The sequence below is a fragment of the Cydia strobilella genome, chromosome 2 (assembly GCF_947568885.1).
Source record: "Cydia strobilella chromosome 2, ilCydStro3.1, whole genome shotgun sequence".
Taxonomy (NCBI): Eukaryota; Metazoa; Arthropoda; class Insecta; order Lepidoptera; family Tortricidae; genus Cydia; species Cydia strobilella.
Window position 1 is genome coordinate 3,133,099 of NC_086042.1, and position 19,223 is coordinate 3,152,321.

Genomic DNA, 19,223 nt, shown 5'->3' on the forward strand with positions numbered 1-19,223 from the left:
ACTGCCAGAGGGCGTGGCCTAGGAACAAACTTGTATGACGGTGAACGCACATATGCGTCAGGGGCAGTAAATGTGTTAACACCGTTAATTCCGTACACGGCGGGAAGAAGTTGATAACTCGAGATATAAAATTGAAGAAATTTGAACCTCATGTAATTCTATTTAAGAAATATTAGATTTCTAAGATCTATTATTCTATTTCAAGTTCAAATTTCTTCAATTTTATATCTCGAGTTATCAACTTATTCCCGCCGTGTAACGAATTATAGGACAATATCTAGACCTTACTGCAACGAGATAAGATCGACCAAAGGTCAATAAATGATTGCTGTTTAGTATGTGATTTGATTACTAAGCGCCACTTGCCCCATCCCACTAACCCGCGGTTAACCGGTTAAATAAACCGTTAACCCAGTGTCAAATTGTATTGGTAACCATTGTAACTCCAGGTTTAACCGGTTAACCCCGGGTTAGTGGAATGGTGCAAGTGGTGCTAAATGGTATACCTAGAGGATAATGTAGCCTGTTTTGAATAAAATAACCTTTATTTCATTATTTTATTTATTACTGTAAATAAATAAACAATAAATACCTGTATAAACGTTTTCCTTAATCTAATTAAATTGTAAATAGTAACACTTAGAGAAAATGGACGAAAGACAGTTTCGTATTATTGTAAGATAGTTTAGGTTAGGGTTAGGATTTCTAAACAATAGAGATTAGGGTAAAAATCTACTTTTAATATCTTTAAAATTTAGAAATTTTGTTTATTCGCATGTAGCAATTTTCATCTATTTTTATGAAACTAGATAAAATTGTCTTCATGAATAACCTTTATTAGTATATTATTAATACCTTTACTATAATAAATATTACATTATAAAGACAAATATTAAACATGCCGATCTAATTCAGAATATATCAAAATTTTAGAACATGAATACTAATCAGTCATTGAAATTATACAAGATTGAGAATTGCGTTATAGATATATTATTATCTCTAAGAACAAATTAAATTATTTTCTATGAAAATATTTTAATTTGTGGTTTTTCAAGTAGACACACTACTATTTAAACTATAAACTGAAATAAATGTCATATACGAAGGAAAAAATGACCAAAGCCTCCAGTGTCCAGAGCTGGAATCGAACCATATGACATTTATTCCTTCGTATATGACATTTATTTCAGTTTATATTATTATCATGGTTGTTTATGGATATTATTCATAATTAGTTTTTTACTTTGTTACAAAAGTTCCGTTTTTCGACGTCTATATTGAGTCTATATCTAGTTTTGTGATTTTTAAAGATTACGGGTATATTAAATATATTAATAACGGGTCACTCACGTATTTTAAGTCGAAAAACGTTCAAACATGTCGAGCGTTTTTCGACTTAAAAAACGTGAGTGACCCGTTATTAATATATTTAATATGTCTGTGTCTCACGGAAGTTTTGTTATTAAAATTACGGGTATAGGCGGTAAATAAGTTAAAAGCATAGCTCTTTCGAAGATGACCGACTACTTAGTGTAAATTCGCTCTGATTCGCTAATAACTGGCTCGCTTGTAGCAAAGTTACCCTAGAACAATAATAATGGACGATAGCAAAATAGGCCTAAAGCACATTATGATAAAACACAAATTTATGTGGGTTTAATGGATTGCTCTTGTAACATATAATCCAACATTGTTATTTATCAGAACATTCACTCTTTATTAGCAGTGGTGTAGCGTGAACTAATCTAGCCGTGGGCGAAATCGCATCTGCGAGGCCCTTTTCTTTCACTGTGCCCGGAGGGGCCTCGCTCGAGCCCCCCCCCCCCCCCTGGGGCGCGAGGCCGTGGTCGACGGCCCACTTCGCCCACGCCTAGCTACGCCACTGTTTATTAGGGTGCGATACATTTGAGATCAAAACGTGTGGTTTCCTTGACTTACCCAAATGAGGCAATGTTTTTGAGCTTACGTTTATATATGTCTTTGGCACATTATACTCGTAAGTCGTCGCGTCGAGCGCTTGTCAGAAGTATCAAAAACAGTTTGCGAATGGCTAGAAAACCACAATTTAGAGATAAATCTTAGCAAAACCAAAATAATACAATTTAAACCCATACAGAAAGCCGCATTAGAAATGACATTACAGATAAACAAAACGATTATTGAAGAAGTAACTGAATTTAAATTATTAGGAATAACAATTGATTCAGGAATAAATTGGAAATATCATATTCAATCCGTCAAAAGTAAATTGAGTAGCTTCATATATGCATTAAGTGTGCTCAAGGTCAATACAAATCAGAAAACCGCGTTATCAGCCTATTTTGCCTTCGCCCATGCATGGCTCCAATACGGTGTAATATTATGGGGAGCCAGCACTGATGTACACCAATTACTCATATTACAAAAGAAATGTATCCGCATTCTATCAAATACCCGGGTACCAGATAGCTGTCGTCCGCATTTCATTAAACTTGAAATCCTTACGTTACCCTCTATTTATATTTATATTCTGGAAGCAGCTCTATTTGTTAGGAAGAACATGAATTTATTTAAACAAAAAGTAATAAAATCACAGAGACGAAATAAAATAAACCAGCTAGAATTACCAACTTCAACGTTAGCAATGTTCAGAAATGGTCCGTATTACCGATGTATACTAATAGCAAATAAAATACCCGAAGAAATAAAAAACGAAACCAAAGATGAATTGTTCAAACGAAAACTTAAAGATCCGCTAATTAAAAGGTGCTATTACTCTATTGATGATTTTTTTAATGATACAACCTTATCGAATTAAAATATATATATGTAAATGTTAATAAAATGTAAATCATATTTTCTTGTACATTGAATCAATTTAGATTTTAAGCAATTATGTAAAATATTAAAAATGAAATTTTATTATTATATATGAATTTAATCATTTTACTGTCGACGTTAAATTTAATGGTTCCTAATCTAGTTAAAATGAAAAATATGTATTTTTGACGTGTCATGTTGCATGCAATATATATAAAAATAAATGTTGAAATGTTATTGCTTTAGTATTTAGTATTAAGTTTTAGTTAATAAGTACATTGCTATATACCCTAACAGGGTTCATGTGAACACTTTAGCTGTAAAATGCTCTTTGTAAGACCTTCTGTAAACACATGATTATAAATGCAATAAATGAATTATGAATTATGAATTAATATACGGGTTGGCTTGCCAAGTTGCCAGTTGCACCGAGCACGAGCTCACTCAACGAACAGATCAACGTTCAATATGGCGGCGGTATCAACTGTCATCCCATCTTTCAAATTTTTTTACTGGCCCAGTCAATTTAAGGCTCGGAATGAGAGCTAATAAGCTGGAAACTTATTATCGGCCAGAAAACGGTCCATCTCATGAAATGATTGGTACCTAACTTGTCGCAAATTTTATGCTCTACAACTCTTACCTAAGGTCTGTTTTTTTATTCCGTAGACTAAAATGACGTTTCATGTGTAAGACATGACATTTCTTAGTACCACATGAAATGTCATTTTAGAATAGAATAGAAGATGCTTTATTCAAAAACGCTTAATTTAAAACTTAACTAATAACACTGACATAGATTGCTGGTTATAAAGCGTTCCTGAAATGGTCTCCACTCAGCTTCATGTCAAGGAACCTATGAGGACCCCGACGCTGGTCTTCCGTGGAAACCCTTCCGAGAGAGCGCAACAAATACAACTTAAATATAATTACAACAGCTATACGAATCAAATATAAAATAAATAAATAAATATATAATACTACAGCTATACAAATTAAATATAATTTTAGTTGAATTATTATAACTATTGATCCACATTAAAATATAAAAACTATTGACCAGTACAGTAGCAGTCATACTTCTTTTATTTGTATATTTGTGTATTAGTCTACGGAAAAAAAAAAAACAGAATATACATATGTAAATAACATCGGAGCTATATAAATTTTGATATCCGCGAAAAACCGATTTGTATGACATTTAAACTTGAATAACTTCTGACATCAACAAACGTGATTTTTGACCGAAGCAACGTCGGGCGGGGTCAGTACTTGGATGGGTGGCCATTTTTATAGATACCCCTACGTGGGTACGGAACCCTTCGTGCGCGAGTCCGACTCGCACTTGGCCAGTTTTTAGGCTTAAGATGACTGGCCCATACAAGACATTGACGTTGAAGAACTGTGATGACAGTGGGTGCAACCAGCTATAAGGCTTTCTCTTTGTTTGAAACACAACAGAGAATGAAATTGTCATTCTGTACCACTTTCATTCGATTTATAAGACTTATAAAAGGGTATTAAACAGTACTTAAAATAAATTGTTTCACACCATGCATGAAATAAAGCACTAAATAATTATTAGAAAAACATAGGTAGCAGTTAGTTTTAGACATAATTTTTATTTAATCAATCGGATTAAAGTATAAAAAGTAGGTGAGTTGACCGTGACGTCATTGTGTAATGTTTCATATAAATTCAATATTAGCAAATCGTTTTGACAGTTCTAAAAAAGAAACTGATTTGACTAGTAGGAGACTACCCTAACATATGCAGGTATGATATGGCAAGATTTCCATCAGCGTTTGGCATTTTTATCGACATTGTTGTGTTTGCTGATAAGGTATATTATGTGTCGAAATTACGAGATAAGCTATCTATAGATTTTGCGTCACGATTGAATGCGACAATTTGATCAAATATGAGTATGCCTCATGACTCATGCTCAAGAGTTGATATGAAAATGTAACGTACATCATAACGATACTAAGTTGTACTACATTATTTGGCATTTCCTTTTAAAAATGGGGAAACATTAAATCACAACCATTTGTCGATCAGTTCTCAGATCAGTTCCGAATTAAAATGGCAGTTATTGCTTTTTGGAATGTAAGAAGTCTTTATCTACTATTCAATATTATAAGTCCTTGCATTTTCTACTACATTCTTCCATATTTTAGAAATAAAATGCAGTATTTTTATTTAAACGATTGCCACGCATATTTTTTGTAAGCCAGTTCCACGGCAATCGGATAGAGAGCAATGAGTGACTTATACAGTCGAAAAATGATTAAATTTTAATTAATTATCATGCCGCGGTTTTAATTTTGCTCATAATCTCTATTCATATTATAAAAGAAGGAATCAACGGATTTATTTTGCGATAGTTTTTTTTATATATACCACGTCGGCGGCAAAAACATACGGCCCGCCTGATGGTAAGCAGTCACCGTAGCCTATGGACGCCTGCCACTCTAGAGGTGTTCCTCTAAAAGTAGATGGAGAGGTTATGTTGATATCACGTTGCTATGTAAATTCCTTCGTATTTAAGCCATCTCTCCCATTCCATTCGCCCTTCTTTGTTTAGACTTTGGGCCTCAGTTTTGGTCCTTGGTAACTGTGGTCAATATAAGATAATAAAAGAGCACCTAAATCAACAAGTTTTTCTCCTTACTTGACCACTTAGAGCTAATATTAGTCTGCCACCTGCTACATTTTACCGTGGTTAGGTCGAACTTTCTTCTCAAAAGGACCTCTGTTTTTGGTCCCCGACGACGACGAAATAAATAAAAAAGATTTTTAAATCAACAAATTTCTCTCCTCTTTACCTGCTGACGAAGAGCTGATCTTATTCTGAATGCTGCTTCATTTTACCGGTGTGTGTATTTTAATTGCATGTTGTATTAGCGACCCGCCCCGGCTTCCCACGGGTTACACAAAACCTTAACAAATTATACACCTGGACCTTCCTCAAAAATCACTATATTCATATGTGAAAACCGCATGAAAATCCGTTCAGTAGTTTTTGAGTTTATCGCGAACATACAGACAGACAGACGCGGCGGTAGACTTTGTTTTATAAGGTTTAGTGATAATACAAATTGTAATTTGATACCTCCAGAGCTGGGCTTCACAATCCTTTCGAACAGTTCAGACCTTGGGCCTCGGTTTGGTCCTTGGTGACTTTGCAGCATATAGTTAAGTAAAAAATGTGCTTAAATCAACAAATTCCTCTCCTCTTTACCTGCTCACAACGAGGTGATCTTATTCTGAAAGCTGCTCCATTTTCCCGGTATATGTATGTTGCGCGATAGCTTCTGAGCTGGGCTTCACATTTTTTTCGGAGAACGCCATCTTGAATAGACTTTGGGCCTCGGTGACTTTGCAGCATATAAAATTAAATAAAACATTTGCTTAAATCAACAAATTCCTCTCCTCTTTACCTGCCCACAACGAGGTGATTTTATTCTGAAAGCTGCTCCATTTTACCGGTATATGTATAAGTTGCGCGATAGCTCCTAAGCTGGGCTTCACATTTTTTTCTTGGCATCTTGAACAGACTTTTGGCCTCGGTTTAGTCCTCGGTGACTTTGCAACATATAAAATTAAATAAAACACTTGCTTAAATCATTCCTATCCTCTTTACCTGCCCACAACGAGGTGATCTTATTCTGAAAGCTGCCCCATTTTACCGGTATAAGTTGTGCGATAGCTCCTGAGCTGGGCTTCACATTTTTATCGGAGAACGCCATCTTGAATAGACTTTGGGCCTCGATGACTTTGCAGCAAATAAAATTAAATAAAACATTTGCTTAAATCAACAAATTCCTCTCCTCTTTACCTGCCCACAACGAGGTGATTTTATTCTGAAAGCTGCTCCATTTTACCGGTATATGTGTATAAGTTGCGCGATAGCTCCTGAGCTGGGCTTCACATTTTTTTCTTGGCATCTTGAACAGACTTTGGGCCTCGGTTTAGTCCTCGGTGACTTTGCAACATATAAGATTAAATAAAACATTTGATTAAATCAACAAATTCCTCTCCTCTTTACCTGCCCACAACGAGGTGATCTTATTCTGAAAGCTGCTCCATTTCACGGGTGCGTGTATGAGTTGAGAGATACCTCCAGAGCTGGGTTTGACGATCCTTTCGAAGAAAGGCCTCTTGTAGAGACGTTGGGCCTCTGCTCGTTGGTCCTCGGTGACTTTCCGATCGTCCAGGTGGTTGAGGGACGGGAATTGGGAGATTACGAATAGCCTGGAAATACATTTTAAACCTCGTACATTTTCGTTACTTCTTTTTCATGTTTTTTTTTACATTTCATTTTTTACCTACTAATCATAATAATCCCGTGATTATTATAATCCGTGATTATTAAGAAATCCGTATTTCTTATATACGAATTAGTATTTGATAGCTTATAAAGCAACTTAATTCGTTTGTCAAGGTAAAAAATCAAATGGCAAAATTTAAAAACTGGAAATAATTTAATACGCGTAATCGGTTCGAGATATGATTGATATGATTGCTATTGGAAAGTTATATTCAAGATTGTTGTATTTAAGGCTGCTGGACGTGTACATAAGTACACGTACATGTATAAACATGCTATGGTGCTGAAGGCTCAGTTTTCCGTGCGCGTGTACGGGCGTCCTTGGCGGTCAAAGGTTAAAACTAGTTACTAGCAGTTAGTGTCACGGGGAAAAACAGTCTTGAAAGGCTGCTTGTTTCTCCCAGTTTTGGGATTTGGAACCCTCCCACTCAATATGAAATCATCAATATTATTAAATTCAATTTAAGACTGAAAATTGAACTAAATTTTGTAAACATCTAGGTAAGTACCTGCCGATAGTAGTTTATTTATAACGTCAATCAAAACATAACTGATATCAACATTATCAGTCTAGACGGGTCATAGCAAAGTTCGTGCGCTAATTGGCCGTTACTAATGAGCATAACATAGTAATGCATCTAATGATGCCTTGAAAATAAAGCATCTAATGGGGGCAATTCCACGAGAATGTCCCTTATAAAATGCTTCCGCCTTTTATGGCAGCTAATTCAATCAAATCCGTAAAGCTCGAGAATATACTGCCAATTTGTTAGCAAAGTCATGAAATATTACCAGACCCAATATCATTTTCTCAGCTTTTTCAGAACCATTAGAAGATCGGCGTTTCGTAAGGGACATTCTCGTGGAATGCACCTAATGAAAAATGTCGTGCAATTAAGACAATAAATTACTATCGCGATTAAACAATACCTTCCTCTGATTTTTTTTTAATTATTTTTCTTGTCAACCTACAATACAAACATCCAGTGTCGACTTAGGACTTAATACGAACTTTTTTTATAGATGTATGCAGGTATGCTCACGAATTTAATTCCCGACGTGCAACAAGGTCAAAATTATTTTTGTTGTTTTGTTTTCTCACTCCAACAAATGTGTCGAGTTTTAATGGGATAAAGATACGCTTTTAATTTATCCCGCAAAAAATATTATTTTCAGCAAGGGAGACATAAAACAACACCATGCTTTTTTTATTTGGTAGTATGTACAAAACTAAAATGCGTCTAATAATATAATTGTCAAAAACATAATAACGAAAATCAATTTAGATCAAAATGTCAAATGATATTTTCACATCACCAATTCGAAAAAGGGCTTTTTCTTCCCTGCTAGGAGGGATCAAAGTGGCACTTTTCTTCCCTACTAGGAGGGATCAAAGTAACACTTTTCTGATCTAGGAGGACACAATTTTTTAATTTTTTTCACATTATTTTTTTTAGCTTAAATAATAGTTTTAAACATTATAATTACCTCATAGTTGATGTGAAAAGCAATATGTGTCACATGGTAGCAAAATTATTTTCACCTTGGGCGTTAACACTTGAATCCCTCACTACGCTCAGGATTCTATTATAGAATCCTTCGCTTCGTTTAGGATTCAATTGTATGCCCTCGCCGTAAATATGTCATTTTGCTCCCTTGTGACACAATCTACTATTGTTTCACACGTGCCAAGTAATTCCTTGAGACAAACAGTAGTTTTAACCCTCTTGGGCTAAAACCACCATTCAACCATTCGAAAGGTTTCCTTACCTGTACTGTAGGTAGTCATAGAAGTTCCCGCCGTTGAGATAACTCGGTGCCGCTGGGTTGCCCATGAGACATAGATACTGCAAGTTGGGGCAGGATTCTTTCAGCTTAGCCACCCATGGGTATAGGGAGCCGATCTTGCAATAGTTGACCCTGGGGAAATTTGAACTTTATGACTTAGTTTATAAGGTCCAGTTTTAATTGTATTTTGACCAACCCTTGGGGTAAGTTAAATTAAATCTTATGCTTCACTACTCAACGTGCATTTTTAGTTATAGACAAAGTTGTCATACGTTAAAATGTACAGGTCTAGTAAGTAGGTATTTTTATTTGTTTATAAATAAATATTATGGGACATTCTTACATAGATGACCAAGTCCCACAGTAAGCTCAAGAAGGCTTGTGTTGCGGGTACTCAGACAACGATATAATATATAATATACAAATACATAGAAAAAACCCAAGACTCAGGAACAAATATCTGTGTTCATCACACAAATTAATGCCCTTACCGGGATTCGAACCCAGGACCATCGGCTTCACAGGCAGGGTCACTACCCACCAGGACAGACTAGTCTTCGATTTGTTTGCTATCAGACAATGGTCACCTTTGGAGTGTGATTTCGATGGATTTCAATTTGCTGTCTGAGAACACAAGAATTTTATGTACATACCTAAGTAGACTTGGTAGAAAAGCTGTGGTAACCTAGCAGAGGAAACCAGACTAATTCCAATAAGACCTAGTTTCCCCTCTGGGTTCGAATCGAAGGTCAGATGCAGTCGCAATTATAGAAACTAGTACTTACCTAAGCCAATTATTCTCGGGGTTAGTTGCCAAAGCAGACCCTAAGCTCCAATGAGCCGTGGCAAAAAAGCCAGGACAACACTAGGAAGATGATGATGATTATTAATCACCTAGTGTTTTTTGTAGCTCATCTTGGATAGCCATAGGATAGCCATAGTTTTGACGACCGGGCTGGCCTAGTGGGTAGTGACCCTGCCTGTGAAGCCGATGGTCCTGGGTTCGAATCCCGGTAAGGGCATCTATTTTGTGTGATGAGCACAGATATTTGTGCCCGAGTCATGGGTGTTTTCTATGTATTTAAGTATTTATACATATATTATATATATCGTTGTCTGAGTACCCATAACACAAGCCTCCTTGGGCTAACCATGGGACTTAGTCAATCTGTGTAAGAATGTCCTATAAAATTTATTTATTTAGTTCGGCCTGAAATACTGATTCAGAAATATATAGTCAGTGGTTATCCTTACCATAACAGCTGCAGTTTGGGTAATGGCGGCAGCACACAGTTTTCTGTGATGGGGTTGTCATCCGCAATCAGTGATGTGAGGTGCTTGAAGTGAACCAGGGGGTCCAGGTTCCTATAAAATTATAATAAGAGCGATCTAATCTAGAGAGTTGGAAAAATATGGGGATGCAATTCAATATGTGAAGTTCTTAAACCTTGGTTGTTCAAACAAACTTGTACAGTGATATTCTCCTCACCAAAGGTCCTTCCAATCCATTTATTACTGTAAATCACAAACTAAAGGTAATTTACTAATTTACTTGTAATTTTTTTTTAATGTATAAATATTTATTTACATACAAGATATATACAGTGGTACTACGTAAACGAAATTAATAACTAGCTTAAATCTAAAATAGGCCCTTGAGGCATTGTACCAAGGATGCCGGCGGCATTTCCCTGCTGTATCGCAATGCTGATACGTTGTGCGAGAAAGCCGCCAGCTCTTTGGTCACCAGTTACGTCAACCAGACGCTTCGCGATTTCTGCAAACAACTTGTGCGCGCTGGGACCCCATGGACCTAGAGTTTCAACTCCAAGTGGAACGAAATGATACTCTCTACCGAGGCTCTTATATTTATTACGTTTTAAAATTTCGGCGCTTTTCGCCGCTCCGCCCGCTTTTACATTAGTCCGTTGGAGGTGGGACGGTGCCAGTGTGTCTACGCAGGTAGCATCCCAACAAATTTTTAATTAAATTAAATTAAATTTATTTATTTGAGAGTCAACATATGGTCCATAAATTTGTTAGTTATAGCTTATACCTTATGTTAGTAAGAACAACAACAGTAACCTAATAATGTTATGTTGTTATGTTTTAATGTTATTTAGTCAAGTTTGTTTAACCCTAACCCAAAAGTGTCCACCCATAATAATTTTTCTGTTTTTTTCTTATCCATACCACAGTACTAGCTACAGAAGAATCACTCTCTAACAAAACGTGTCTATTAGGACAAATATGACCACTAGGTAAATTTAAATTTGGCATAGAGATAGTTTGAGACCCGGGGAAGCATATAGGATAGAAGCAGATAGTGAGTGATAGAAACACATTCGAAAATAGTTAAAACAATCGTGATCAGTTAAGCCGTTTTTGAGTTATCGCTAAATGTCTTTCCTTCTTATTTTCTTTAAAAGCCTGGCAACCCATATTTGTGACCGGATTTTTGGAGGCAACCCTATACCATTGTATTCGCAATAAAATTACCATTATTTTGATATATAATTCAAGCGTCAGACAGATGGGTGCAATTATCGATTTTAACTCACCTGTTTAAACACGGCAACCTCATAATAATGACCGGAAAAACATAGGCAAACTAATTTATTCATGTTGTAGAAGTTTTATACTTTACATTGGAACTTATTCCGTTCGTCAGACAAATCGGTGAAATTTGAAGAAAAAAAATTATTTTCAAAAATTTATTAAAAATAGCCTTGACCATATTTCATTAGGCAACCCTAATTATTTATGTTCAGGAACATATTTTCTTTCATAAAATATAAGTTTCATCCGTCAGACGTATGGGTGAAGGTCGACCATATATAACGTATCTTAGTCTAGATGTGGAAATGAGAAAATTAATAAATTGCCCGTTAATCGGTGTAAGCAATTAAGCATATTATGGTCAAAATTATTGCCATTAGATTTTATCCAGGCACTATAGGTACTCACTCTAACTGCTGGTACTAATTCCATGCAGATGAAGTCGCGGGTAAAAGCTAGTATTATATTTTTAGGATGGAATAGCATTGAGGCTTTACATGGATTTTTTTGAATCTAGTTCATTAAAGAGTACCACCACCACTACCACTTACGTGATTTTGTTGTGGCTGATGTCCAGATGCCAGACATGGTCCGCAAACCGTTCAACGATGGTGCGTGGGATTTCATACAGTCTTTCATATGCCAGAGTCAGTCTTGTTGGGTCCTCTCCATTTTCTACATTTCCCTCAGTAGTCCTGGAACAACCAAACATTTCACATTTTTCTGTTAGTGCTAACAGACGGGCATAGCAATCTTGGTCCGGTCATTGTATCTCTTTCTTCGCTCTCACTTATGGCTGCGTCCTTAACGGATGTACGACGAACCACCTTCCACTCAATCGAATAGGCCTCGGACCGTACTAACGTCTGTTACAGATTTTAGAGAGAGAGAGAGAGAGAGAGAGAGAGAGAGAAAATTTATTTAACATCACAAAACATGAAACATAAAATATGTAGGTTAATAGTTTACTAATGTACCTAACTAGATACATTACTTCTTAACTAAATTAATTGACATTGGCATTAAAGACAGCGTGATGTTAAAAAGGAGTCTCGACTCAGCATAATGTTGCAGTAAATTTACTGCAACGCTGGTTTTCAGTCGGATCCTATAAACAAAAAGAAACACTAAGTACCTATTACATAATAAAAGGAATAAAGACAAAAAAAGTTTTAAGTGATAAAAGAAAAAAAAAGAAACCTTAAGTATTAAGAACATTAAATGAGAAAAAGAAAGATAAAGAATAGGTATATGGAAGGTGTATGAAATGAAAGTGTGCATTGTGTTGTTGAGTGTGTAGTATTATTATAAGTACTTATAAAATTATAAAGGATTTTTTGTGTTTTTGTTGGTTAAGATATATATTTATACGTAGGTAAGACTGATACTGAAGTGTAAAGTGTGAATGTGCGTATTTGTAAATAATATTATATTTAATCTCATTATTGTATGTATTATATGGCTGGGCTATAATCAAAGATAAGAGGGTATTGCTCTACCGCCAAGAGGTAGTTCATTTTGAATCTGAAGAAGGTGTCGCTTAAGCTGTGTTTTAAAACTTTTAAGAGAATTTAATATCTTTAATGGCGGAGGTATATTATTCCAGCACTTAGTTGCTGTGTATTTAAAACTACCTCGAAATGCGGAGGTGCAGTAATGAAAAGTTACTAATTTGTTGTTGACCGATCTAAGACCATATTTCATAGAAGTGTTTGAACGCCAGGTGAACTTTTGGAAGAGGTACTCGGGTTTTGAAAACTTTAATACTCCAAACAACAAGGAAGATAGATGAAGTTCTCTTCTGTAAGTCATTTTAAGAATGCCTGATGAATTTAAGTAAGGTGTCACGTGCGTTCGTGGAGGGATTCTAAAACAGTAACGTGCACATGCATTCTGGACTCTTTGTATAATGCGTTCAGTTCTAGCTAACAACCGTGGTCCATAAACCACGTCCGCGTAATCAAACTTTGAGAGTATTAGCGTATCACAAAGGTTGACTCGAAGGTCTACGCTAAGAAAATCACGGATTCTATAGAGGACCTTAAGTCTATAAAATGAGTTTCGGGCAATATCTGCTATGTGACTTTCAAAACGAAGACATTCATCCATTATAACACCTAGATTACGCGATTCAGAAACACGATCTATTTCTTCGCCTGAAATGGAAATGATAGGTTTATGGTTATCTATTTGTATTATTTGATGCTTGGAGCCAAAAATCATAACTTTTGATTTATTAGGATTAAGTACTAAAGAGTTCGATGATGACCAAGTTGTTATGTTATCTAAGTCTTCATTTATTTTGGCAACTGCTACAGCCACATTAGCAGGATCACATGGGATGTAGATTTGGATATCGTCTGCGTATATGTGGAAGTTACTATGTTTTATTACATCACGGACATCAGCTGTATATAGGATAAATAAAAGCGGGCCTAAGATCGACCCCTGTGGCACTCCTCTAGATAAAATAGATGGTTTGGATTTCAAAAACATACCGTTATTATCTGTAAGTTTGATAACTTGCGTTCGACGATTAAGATAACTCGAAAACCATTTAATTGAGTCTGGTTCAACGCCATAATATTTCATTTTGGATAACAATAATTTTGTATTAATAGCATCAAAGGCACGTGAGAAATCAAGAAGTGTCATTATAGTTCCCCTGCCCATATCCTGTGCAGATAGTATATTGTCTACTACATCAAGAAGTGCAGTTGCCGTACTACGCGATTTACGAAACCCAGATTGTTGAATAGGAAGAATTTGATTTCTTTCAAGAAAAGCATATAACTGTGTGTATACAATGCGTTCCAATATTTTAGATATACAAGGAAGAATGCTTATTGGTCGCAAATCTTTAAAACTAGTGATATTATTTTTTTTAGGAAGAGGCGTTACCAAAGCCACTTTCCAGGCATCGGGGAAGACTGATGATGTTATGGATTTATTTATTATTACAGTTATTGTACTAAGTGAACGAGGAAGAGTTAGAAGTAGCATATCTAAGTTAATACCGTCATCACCCAGAGCAGAGGATTTAAGTGATCTGATTATTTTAAGCACAGAGATCTCATCTACTGGCTCTAACCTAAATGATGAAGTATGATAGTGGTTGGATTCAAAGTAAGCCTGATATGGTTGTGGAGCTACAGGACTGCCTGGAACTTGGAGGAAATGTGAATTAATAAGATCTGGGTCACGTAAATGAGTAGGAATTTCATGGTTCTGAGAGTTATGAGTTATTTTCACGGTACGTTTAAGATTGTTCCATAGAGACCGAGAGTTACTAGCATTATGGTTAATATTTTGGTTGAAATAAGCCCGTGTTTCATTAAATAGAGCTTTGTTGACGCAGCTTTTTAAATCAGTGTAGTATTTTTTATGTTCATCTAATCCAGATGCCCTAAACCTATTATGAGCCTGATCACGCAGGCGCATCATTTCCCTAATCGTATATGTTATCCAAGGATAGCTTCTTTCTCTGATAATAACCAGTTTTTGAGGTGCATATAAGTCGAACAGAGATAAAACTATGCTATTAAAAGAATTGACCATATCATTTACGGTTGATAGTGAAATGATATTGTCCCATTGAATATATTCAAGAGATTTGTTAAATATTAGTAAATCAATATCTTTTAGTGGTCTTAGAATAACTTGCTGAGGCACAGGTTTAATTTTCTTTATATTTAGTTCACAAGTTAGGAATGCATGGTGACCAAGAGTAGGTATATAGTCTACTTGAGTGTTTAAAACGGCAATGTTGCTACAAATCAAATCTATCAATGTACTGCTATGACTTGTAAAGTGAGTTGGCTCATTAACATATTGTGTAAAATTTAAATAGTTTAAAAATTGAGTGAGTTTAGTACAATTTCGGTCTTTATTTAACAAATTAACATTAAAATCTCCCATTAACGTAATATAGTCATAACTAGAGAATGAGGAAATAGTTTCAGTTAGTGAATCTATAAAAGTATCAATGTCTAACCATGGTGGCCGGTAAGCTGTTCCTAGAAGTAAAACTACACCTTTAATAGATAACTTAAGCCACATTTGTTCAACTACGGAGTCAGAGGGATGAGCACAGCGCCGCGCAGTAATGCCTTTCCTGATGTAAAAGCCGACGCCGCCACCGCGTTCGCGCACCGAGCGAGGCCGTGGGACGTGGCGCAGGCTATAGTTCGGCAAGATAGGTGCCCGCCCCTCTTCCCCTTCCCGAAGCCAGGATTCATTTATAGCCATTATGTCTATATTACGCTCTTGAACTGCAACTATAAATTCGTTATGATTAGTCCCTAGAGAGCCTGCATTGAGAAGTCCTAATTTTAAATTTATTTTTTTGGTCATTTATAAATAGAACTAGGTTCGTATAGGACTAGGTTAAAAACATTTAGCGTGATAAGTATAAAAAATGTGTGTGTTATGTATGACATCGAGTAAAAAATAGCAACAAACATACAACTAGTTAAAAAGTAAAGGCTTAGTGTAACAAAAAGTTTCCACAGAAACAGACTACTATGATAAAGTATTGCACGAGACAGATATTTTTGAGATCCATAAGAAAGAAACCTAGTATTTATATAAAAATCTAAATTATAATTAATAATATGTAAAAAAGTGGCGTACATTAGGGTTAAACATATTATCAAACCGCAATCAATTAGGCAGCCCTTGAAACGGCGCGTGTTGACTATTAGATGCAGGTCCCTTGTATAGTTTTTTCAACACTGCTTCCGATGAAATTCGTACTATTGAGCTAATTTCGGAGCGACGCATATAAATGGTACCGTTTGAGGTCCAAGTGAATTTAAAGTTTAGTTGAGCTCCTGCGGCTCGGGCTTTACTGAAAAGAACCCTGTTAGCCTTTGTGAGGTGTTCGTTTATGTACACGCGACGAGAGCTTCCCGGAACTTCCAGCATATCAGTGGTGAGCCCGCGGCGTACTCTGGCGGCGCGCAGGATCTGGTCACGCGGGGCGCGCCGCGTCAGCGTCAGCACGACGGGTCGTGGCCGCTCGACGCTGCCCACGCCACCGCCGCGAAGGCCCACGCGCCGCACGTCGTCCACGTCACGAGGGTCCAGTTCGACACCCAACTTGGCGCACATTGTGTGAATTACTTGTTGTAAGTTTTCGCTATTGTGTTCTGTTAGACCTAAAATTTCGACATCCTTCAGTAGATGGCGCTGTTCCTTGTATTCTATTTCTTGGCGCAGCTCGACCACTTCAGTGCGAAGATTTTTTACTTCAGATTTACAAAAATCTAGCTCTTTCAGCTGGCTTTTCATTTCTGAGATTTCATTTCGAAAAGATGCCACGTCCTCAGAGGTGTTGTTGAGCGATGTAGTGAACGCGGTCATCTCTCGTGTCATTGTGTCGAAGACGCGTTGCAGTTGCTGGAGGGCTGTTGTAAATGAAGAGAGAACCTCATTGGGAACAGTCATTGATGCTAGGTTTTGAGCAGAGTTTAAGAACTCCCTAGTAGCACTTTCATCATCTGATTTTGAGCCAGACGTCGGCGCCGGCCGTTTTTGGGGTGGTAAAACTGACTTACAACTAGAAACTGATTGGTTTTGTGTTATTGTAAAGTCTGGAGGAGAACATAAAGTGTCGCCAAGTACAGTGCAAATACTGTCTGTAGATGAGTGGGTTAAAGACAAGTCATCTGGGCGTCGCTTTTGTAATTTTTTGCAGGCTGTGTTATTTGACGATGGAAAGACTGAGCACGGGAGTTTTGATATATCAGGCTTGGGCAATGGAGTACTTGCTGATGTTGGTAAGTCTTTTTCATGGCACCTTCGGCATTTCCAGGTTTTTTTATTGTCCACAGACATTAGGGTATAACGTTTGCTACCAACACCGATGCGTTCTAGGCAATCTAAGCAGTATCCCACGTTACAAGAGGAACAATCCAGTGAATGCCTGCTGTTGATTCTTTTATCGCAATTTCCACACTTGGCTGGAGGACTCATTGTGTTAGTACTTAAGGCTTTGTATTATTTATTCTTTAGACAATAGTACACTCTATTTTCTATTTGCCAATGGTAAAATGCAAATCGACCGGCTACTACTAAACGTCATCGACCATTAACCATTTGTATACGAACCGATCGAAGGTATTTTTATTTTATGTTGTATAATCACTCGTAACACAATTTACTATAAAAATTCAGCGCAGTTTATATTAATTATTATGTTTTTATAAATTATTTATTTTATATTATACGCTTTGGCAGTTGTCGTGTTGTTGTTGCCACGCTTTTTAGATTGTACTATTCATACGTATCCCGATCTTAAGCAGCTTCCAGTCTTTGACAAAGGCGACAAGCTCGTCCTGCTATTCCCGATGAGATATACCAGTGTTAACTTAAGATTATTAAGTTAGTTTATATGACAACTTACATGATTAAGTCTGGTGGAACTTCTGTGATGGAGTCTACGAGTACCTCGCTCGTAACATCTACGGAGATCACTCCGTCGTCATTCTTCGAAGTGCTTGGTTCGCATCTAATTTACAAAACAATTATATTACAGTCAAACGGCCTGTAGGAAAATTATAAGTATGCTTGCGCTATGATTTAATGGAAAATTTGGAAAAACACGTTCACAATAATATCAATAAAAGAAAAGAATAACACAACATTAAGCTGTCAAATTAGCCGTTTGAGATATATTTTTTTTTGTATGAATTTTTGATGCTGTTCTCAAAATAAAAATAAATAAGTTAATGATATATAAAATGTAGTTTATTCTTTGTGAACACTTAAATATATATTATTTATTAAAAGTATTATATAGTTTGTCAAAGAACGGTCTCATTTCGAATATAGACAGAGAGAATCATACTATCTTTATCTTACACTAGTACTAGCACCCAAAAGAAAAGGATGAGTGTAGTTTTTTTTTGTTCTTATTTACTGATAATTTGGTTTGACCAACTATAATTTAAAAGTAGCAGTGATTTGAATAGCTTTTGGGAATGTTACAAGTAAAAAAAATATAAGTTTTATCGGTGTTTTTTATCAATCACATTTATTGTTTTAAATTTAAAATATTAATACAAGTATTTGTAAACAAACAACCCATTTAAACATTATTCGTCGAAATAGTTTCATTTCTTTTGTTTTGTGTAATTTCATAACAAAAGAAATTCTATCATATACTTGGTCAAACCAAATTATCAGTAAATAAGAACAAAAAAAACTATACTCATTCTTTTCTTTTGGGTGCTAGTACTAGTGTAAGACAAAGATAGTATGATTGAGGTAGACTTTAAAAGACTTGAGAATGAGAAGTCTTGTTTAATTAAAACTCAGTTTGGTTAATATTAATTTTAAAACATAATGCTGTTTTAAATTATAATTATTACAATCAGACCGTTGTGCTCCAATCATAGCTCAGTGGTGTCTTGGTACTTAATTTAGAAAATATAAGTAGTTCGCTTTTTCTATGATTTAAGCTGAAGGTATCTCATATCTGTATATGTCGAATAATAGTATGTATCAAGTTATTACATTTAAACCGTTTACTATTAGTTCAGTAAGTATATAATAAATACTTACGGGTTCTCTGTGTGTTCAATAAAATCCATAATATAAGCAAAGTATTATATTTAAAAACTGATTTTATAAAGTGCACTTGAAGCTAAGCAGCAGTTTCAATATTTATGACTAATGAATATTATGATACAACATTGACACTACCTTGATAAGAATTATACTTATCTAATTTGAATCG

General features: G+C 35.8%; 1 protein-coding gene across 2 annotated transcripts; it reads right to left on the reverse strand.

Annotated features, from left to right (window-relative positions):
• Positions 1-6,771: 6,771 nt before the first annotated feature.
• Positions 6,772-18,079, reverse strand: LOC134755376 (leucine-rich melanocyte differentiation-associated protein-like). 2 transcript variants are annotated; one of them, XM_063691923.1, is made up of 5 exons: positions 17,889-18,078; positions 12,034-12,177; positions 10,178-10,288; positions 8,906-9,055; positions 6,772-7,059 (listed from the first exon to the last, which is right to left on the reverse strand). In XM_063691923.1, coding segments are annotated over exons 1-5 (642 nt in total). In that variant the 5' UTR covers positions 17,891-18,078; the 3' UTR covers positions 6,772-6,824. The 2 variants fall into 2 exon arrangements, with proteins under 2 accessions (XP_063547993.1, XP_063547994.1); XM_063691924.1 differs by lacking the exon at positions 10,178-10,288 and having other exon boundaries at positions 17,889-18,079.
• Between the last annotated feature and the right edge of the window lie 1,144 nt (positions 18,080-19,223).